Source organism: Aythya marila, assembly GCF_965140915.1.
Source record: "Aythya marila genome assembly, chromosome: 3".
NCBI lineage: Eukaryota > Metazoa > Chordata > Aves > Anseriformes > Anatidae > Aythya > Aythya marila.
Window position 1 is genome coordinate 81,972,259 of NC_139044.1, and position 7,841 is coordinate 81,980,099.

At 38.5% G+C, this 7,841-nt stretch overlaps 1 protein-coding gene across 1 annotated transcript; it reads right to left on the reverse strand.

Moving 5' to 3' along the window:
* Window positions 1-436: 436 nt before the first annotated feature.
* On the reverse strand, window positions 437-1,571 carry LOC309876182 (trace amine-associated receptor 5-like; the record flags this gene model as incomplete). Its single annotated transcript, XM_082756181.1, has 1 exon — window positions 437-1,571. One exon carries the CDS (start codon window positions 1,569-1,571, stop codon window positions 543-545), a length of 1,029 nt encoding a protein of 342 aa, XP_082612307.1. The 3' UTR covers window positions 437-542.
* Window positions 1,572-7,841: the final 6,270 nt, after the last annotated feature.

Here is a 7,841-nt window from a genome sequence, read left to right on the forward strand (position 1 = left end):
TATGTCCCATTTGTAGCCTTTAGCTCAGGAGCATATCACTGTGGGCTAGGAAAATGATGTAAAAAATACCAGATTAATCTTGTTTTATCATCTGCTTTTGGCCACTACCTTAGGTAGGCTTTGATCTCACCTGTAGTTGCATCCTTATTCTCTTCGTTCTTAAAAACTGGCATACACCCTATGTAACTTGCTAAGTCAGCACCACCTGCTTTGCTTAAATGTATATATATATATATATCTTCAGAAACAGGCAGGAACAGTATGGAAAAAGGAATTTTTTTTATTTTTTTTTCCAGCTGATTACAACCAAGTTTCAAGCATTTGTCAGCATCACATAGCAAACACAAGACCTTAACAAGGGAAGGTCATTCATACAACAGTGTGTCTATTTAAATCTGGGATCTGCCCAAGCCAGATATTAAAAAAAAAAAAAAACAGAAAATAAGAAAAACACTAGCTGACTGGATGTTAAATGATAACCATGAGAAATACTATGATATAGCTTACAGTATTTTCTACAGTGTGTGCAAAAACCCTGCTTGTTATTGGTACAAGTCTACTTTAGATGTCCTGGAACAAAAGATTCCATGAGTTAAGACTAGTTTCATGGCTTTCCTGAACCAATGGTAGGAAAACACGTAGATCAAGGGATTGCAGGCAGAATTAAAGTAGGCAAACCAAATTAGGATGTCAAACAGAACTGGGGGAGTAATGAAATCCAAAAGACTGTCTACCATGGTGTCAATAGTAAAGGGCAGCCAGCACAGCAGGTAGATTCCTACAGCTACCCCAAGAGTCTTTGCTGCTTTCCTTTCACTCTTAGATGCTCCTATGTGTAGCTGAGACTCAAAACCTTTCTTCATGTTGCTTATCAACCTGGCTTGCTTGTTAGCAACAGCAAATATTTTTACGTACAAAACTATCATTATGAAGCAAGGGAAGAAGAATACTGGGAAGTTCAGCCACCCCCAGAGCTTGTTGAACAGCAGCTGACAGCTACCAACACAGGGCTTATCTTGCAAAAAATGTCCCAGCCCTTCTGCAATGGCTTTAGTGTACAGGAAGACAGAGGTGTAGACCATAGGGACTGCCCACCCCACCCCAATGTACATGCAGGCCACTCTTACGGTGAACTTGGTGGGGTAGAGCAAAGGGTCACAGATTGCACAATGCCGATCAATGGAAATGAAACAGAGGTGAAATATGGAGGTGAGGCAGAAAAGCGTGTCCAGAAAGGTGTGCAGCCTACAGAAGTCATCTCCAAAATACCAGCAATTCTCTACAGACCGGATAGTGCTGAAGGGCAGCACGGTCAGCCCCAGAAGCAGGTCAGCAAGGGCGAGGGATAGGAGCAAGAAGTTGGTGGGGGTATGCAAGACTTTGAAATGGGAAACTACGATGATGACAAGTAAGTTCCCAAGCACTGTGATCAGCGTGCCCAAGGCACAGGTCAGATAAATAGACAGCTGGACCCCAAAGGGATGCATGGTCTTGTAGCAGGAGCCATTCACCTCATAGCACAAGGCGATGAGCAACCCCTCCTCAGCACCAGGGCCCTGGGCTGAGCTCATGGCACTCCCAGTGCCTTCCCCAGCTTTGCCACAAGCCTGGAAAAGGAGTTGGCTTCCAGCAGAGGTGCCGAATCACTACCAAAAAAAAAACAAAAAAAAACAAAACAAAAGGATAAAAATGCAGGTTAGAGGGAGAGATGCCTTTTAATCAAATATTTTTATTAAAGCTAGTGGACCATTTCCATATTCTGAGGGGAAAAAAAAATAATAAATAAAAGCTTGTTTTTTCTGTTTTGTATCTCTGTTGAAGCTTCAGATCAGTGTGTTGAATTTTGGTGGCATCATTTTTTTCTGTATTTTTGGCTTGATTTTCTTCCATCCAATAGTAGTAGTGCAGGGAATGCAGCAAATCCAGAGGTGTGTGAGTAATCAATAAGTAAAGAGAAATTCTGCCTTAGAAGGAAAATTACTGCGGAATAACAGGCATTGCAAACCAAAGCTCATGAGGCATGTTAAAGCTAACTTTAATATAATAGCACACTGATTCTTGTGAATTTCCCTGGAAATTAAATTCCAATTTAGTTACAAATCCTTTTATTAAGTCAAAGTTGTGAAGAGGTTATTACAAAATAAGCAACATCTGATTACAAAGGAAAAAACTCTCAGAGCAAGTTGCTCATGTTATGGTGTCTTAGCTATGGGCATATCCACTTGAGTGACAACAAATATTGAAATATTCAGCAAGGCAAAGAGAAATATTATACGCCTTAAATATTACCATTGCTTTTTACTTATGATAATGCTATTTAAATTTTATGTTTAAGTTATTTAAGTTTTAAATAGAGCTTTAAGAAATATAAGACATTAGTGGATTATAATGGATTATTCCAGTAGTCTTTTAATAAATCAGATAACTGAAAGGTATGATTTTTAACAGTAAGACAGCTACAGTTAAATACATCACATTTTTCAGTATTTTTTTTTCCTTGAAATGACTGGTATAATAGCTGCACATTATCCTCACTCTTCCTACCCTTCCCAGCAGCAATAAAGCTTTTTAATCAGGAATACTTACAGTACAAAATCTCTTTTTGTGTTGTAGGTGTTGTGCTGCAGTGTACTGAAATCCTCTTCTAAGTACACGTCTATTGTCTGAGTGGAAAGCGTGAGATCAGTCAACACCTTATATAAACCAGATGGGGAGAGTGTCTCTATAGATGACTAATATACCTCAGGGGCAGAGAGACTGTTGTGTATTGGGCAAAAAATGCTGTTTTATAAAAAGCAGTTCAAATGCATGCTCAGCTGCTGCTGAATCTCTGACTATTTATCTCAAGATTTGTCTGAATTTTCTCTCTTAGGATGTCCCTGAAAGAAGATGCAGCTAACACCAGCACATCCTGGGGCACTGCTGACCTTCACCCCATGGAAACGTTCCTGGCTAGCCTGGACATTAAAAATCCCAGTGCAAAAAGGTGTAAATTGGGACTAGTTCAATATAGCACTGTGCTTAGTTGGAGGCTGGCCATAAAACTTCAAAGAGATGTGTTTCTCCTTCTCCTATTTCCCCATTTTAATAAATGAGCATTTATGTTAAGATTGTCAGAGGCTTTTGGATAGCTCTTGATACTAACAATAGCTCCTTTGTCCCGGGTGCTCTGACATTCTCAGTAGTGTTCATTCTTCCTGTATTATATATGTAATAGAATATCATTCTCACTCAAACATTTTGTCATTCAAATTTGAAGTACAGTTGTGACCTTGTCAAAATACATCCTCCCTCTAGCTAGCTAACCATCATGATGCTTCTGAAGTGATTATCATCACCCTGAAAGAGATGAGCATGTAACGAAAGAATCTCAGCTTGCCATTCCTGCACACATTATTTGTTTGAATTTGCTTTGCTTTTTCCCCCTCTCTGTTCATGTGGTCATGTGGAAAGAGATGAGTTCATGATTAAGAGAAGGCTCAGATGGTGACAATGTAGGTCTTTACAGTTCGGAACAGGAAGAGCTTTTTAACTTGTATCAGCTCTGAAAGAATATTATCATAAAATGGAAAATGCCAATCATTCTCAAGATGTCCTTTCCCCTTCCTCTTTCAGACAACATTTCTGGATGTAATCTCAAACTGAATTCTTATCAAATGCACTACACAACCTAGTAATCAGCAGGAAAACACACACACAAAAAATATGAAAGGAAAAGTGTACTGCCTGATATGACTCAGTCTCCTGCAGTGAAGACGTACACAGACCACTATCTTTTTTATTGAAACTGCTGTGCATAACCTCTAAGATCTCAGTTGCTCCAGGTAACCTCGAAGTCTGTACTCCTTAAAATAGGACAAGGCAGTTTTGAAGGTTTACAGACTTTCTAGAATAGCCTTCATTGGTGCCCCTTTGCCCATTTTTGCTCACAACTTCAGAAAGAGTCAGTCTGTGATCCTTAAATAGAATATAATACAACGAGAAGGTGATGGGCTTACTACGGGCATCCATTGAGCTAGTGAACCTAAAACTCCAGTCTTCTAGCTATAACAACTCTCCTTCATCATAGTGAGCAGTGGTCATTCCTGAAGAAGTCAGCATATCATATGTGAGTGTATTACCATTACTGCAGATTTTTGATAAGTGTAGGAATGTATTTAGTGTAAATACTCACTAAGTTATTTAAAATCTTGCTAAGTGCCCTTCCCTGCAGACAGGGGTCTCCACTGGGTACTGCATTTACTTTTTCTTCATTTTTCTTATACAAATAGCAGCGTTTGGCCTTCAGTTTTATAACAATGGAAAATTCTTCTCCATGGCCCTGACAAGAAATTGTTCCACCTGCTGCATATGGATTTAAGTTGTTTTTGCTTTTATGCTGTTTTGTTCTTGGTTATGCTGGTCCATGTTCTGTCCACTCAAGTGCTCATGTAGAACACACCAGCAGATTCAGAAATGGTACCTCTGTGATTTAACTGTGACATCTTCAAATGTATTACATATGGAAGTGAAGATAGAGGGAGAAGAAGTCACTGGCATCTGTAACATCTTTGTTCAAATTAATCAGATAAAGGATTAAAATCAAAGAGATTGTGGGTTAGAGAATGAATAATAATAATAATAATAATAATAATAATAATAATAATAATAATAATAATAAAAGTTATCTTAGTTGCGAAGTTAATAAACAAAAAGTGAATATCTTTGAATATTTTATCTGTTTTCTTTGAAATGAACAACTCGTATATTTGTTTTATTTTTGGATTGTCTTAACCCAAAATATATTGTTTTCTTTTAGTTTATTGGTCTTGTTATTCTTTTATCATCTCCTTTTCTCTTTGCACCAAATATGAAATGAAAAAAAAAACATGATAATAAAGTTAAAAGGGCCATTAGTTCATCATCTTCAAATATTTCCTCTCATCATTTTCTTCTGCCCAAGCATTTTTGCTGAATGTGATGCCAAAGCATAATTTTAGTGAACTTAGTGTTTTGTGATGGACAGAGGAATTGCAAAAGATATAACAGAACAAGGTAAAGACCAGGCTGCATGGGGCTTTGAGCAACCTGACTTGGTGGGAGGTGTCCCTGCCCATGGCAGGGGGGTTAGAACTGGATGGGCTTGAAGGTCCCTTCCAACCCAAAACCATTCTGTGATTCTGTGAAAAAAGTCAAAATACTCACTTGGCCAACTGAAAAAAAGTTGTATGTGACACACTCTAGTTGAATAGTTTTCTGAAGAATTCATTAATAACAGGTCTTAAAGGTAGTCCCAGGTCTGCAAAAGAGGGCCACAGGTACAACTGTTATAGCTCTTCCCCAGAGCTCCCAATTCCCTTTGCTGTTGTTTGCAGTGAACAAAACACATTTCAGTTGGGAATAATCTAACTGAAACCTCTAACATGCTAATAGAGCCTGTTAATTCACATTTTAGAAAAATAAATAAATAAATAATAGAAACTTTAGATATCTGAAGCTGTCAAAAATGGAAGAGAGAAGGGGAAATGAGGTGCTGTGCTGCAAAGTACCAGCAGAACAAAATGAATTAAGAATTAATACTGAGATGAATGACAAATTAATACTGAAATACAAGGCATCAAGAGTCCAGCCTGTGAGAAGCATCAAATGGCTTTCAAGTTTCTGGATGCGGCCCATGCGAAGCTGACTCTCTGTTGGACAATTTTTCTAGTGGCACAAAGTGAGCAGAGGTGACCAAACTCCCATGGACATGGGCAGCTCTGGGTGGAGCAAGGAGCAGCAGAGCACACGTTCTGTTGAAGAAAACTTCCCCATCTCCTGTCAGCCCTTGGTTCAGGGCCTCTGCACAGCTCTGGCCTGCAGCCAGACCGCTGATCCCAGACCAGGCAGATATTGCTCGCTTCCTGCAATTTCCACCAAAGGAAGCAGAAGTGGCCAATATAACTGCACACGATTTCTTCCTTGTTAATGCATTGTGCAAGGCTATGGGGATGCTCTGGTCACGTACTGCTCCCTGGGCATCAAGCATCACTTTCATACCCTTTAGAAACACGCATTTTCTTCCTGGCAGACCTGGTAAGGTCAAATGTTGGTAGTTTTACTTGAATGAGATATTGTTTCTTGATAACTTGTCACAATGAGGAAAAAAAAACACAACACACTTTTCTGCCCACAATAATAATAGAAATGCCAGGTGTGCTGGATTGTTGGGGTCTTGCTTCCCCAAGTAGGAGCATGCTCTTTTGATACCTACCCAACAGAGCAGCTGCATGACAGACATTTCACAATTACTTCGGTGTCCCAGCTGTAGGTAAAGGGCAGACAGAATTGAAGTTTTGCCTATGAAACCTTTGACAAATATGACCCCATGACAAGGAGATTTTAGTTGTAGTAGTAGTATTTGATTTACCCTCTTTTTTTTTAAGTACTCTCTTTGTTTTAAGTTTAACCTGTGTTTCCTCTGGGTGAATCTGCCCACCTTCATAGATAAAGAATTTGATGAACAGCTATTTTTATTAGTGATGGAATGCACATGGAGAGAGGCAATTTTTCAGATGCTAGAACATCATACCTTAAATTAACCCGATTTACAATATTTTTCAGTTACAAATTGAAATTTTGCATTTATTTAAAAAAAAAAAAAAAAAGGAAAAAGAAAAGGAAAAAAAAAAAAAGGAAAAAAAAAAGCTGAGGTTAGTTTACTAGTGCTTGTAATACAATGTCCACAGTCCTGTGACTAGATAAGGACTGTGGATTATTTTCATCTGGAAAAAGTGATTTGGCTCCATTCTGTGCCCCTTGCTCATTCGGAAAGTTTGACTAAGAGCATGACTTGGTTGCTAATTGGTTGCAGGCAGTGGTATCTAAATAATTACCTCAAGCAGCTTAAACTTGAGAGTTCACACTGGCCCTTGGGCACAATGGTTCCTCAGTGTCATGCCACATAGCTTGTGTCTCTGTACACACAGCAGAGAATCTGCTTAATGCATCCTGTCTTTTTGTCAGTATGCTGGGTTATTTCCTAGCATCCAGACACAACATTTCCTAGGATATTGTACTATCTTGCTAACTGTAAGTCCACCCGCAGGCTACTTGATATTTTATTTGAAAATATATGCAAGTATTGTAAAGATAAAAGAACCCATGTAAATATTTTCAAAGTTTTCTGAAAGCAATCCCAGAAGTTGCTAATTCATCTATAAAGAGTGTGACCTGGGAACCAAGTTTTTACAGGGAGGCAGCAGAAAGAAAACTGTGAATAGAAGAGTCTGAATATTGACAGTTAACCTGCCATAACAATTTTCAAAGATTTTTTTGGGGAAAAAAAAAAAAAAAGGGAGAAAAAAAAAAAGGAGAAAAAAAACACACATAAATAATGTAGGCAAAACTGAAATAATGCAGCCAGCAGGCAGCATTGTGCAAACACTTAGGTGCTGAGAAGTTAATAAAAACCATAAGCTTTGAAAAATGGGGCATCACCGTAACATACGAAAAGTTGACATAATACAAAACTAGACTTCCAGGCTGCTTGTAGGTGAGTGTCTGTGGGGTAAAGATTTGGAGGTCATCAACCCTATCCTAAATTTGTGCCAGTCTTTCAGTTCCTGAATTGATCTGGAAGCAAATGGATCAGATCAATTCAGGAAAAAGATGGACTACTGTAAGAAAGGCAGCTAACAAAGAAGACAAATATCCTATGATTACACATAATGTTTCTCTTACTTTGTTCTGTTTGTCAGAGGAAATTTTTCTGGAATGTTTTCTTGCTGCAGAAAATGTATGGGTTCATACTTCTATCATCAGTGTGCCTGGAAAAGATTAAGCAAGGGGAGAAGCCTTTACTCTGAAGCATTTGTCAAGTA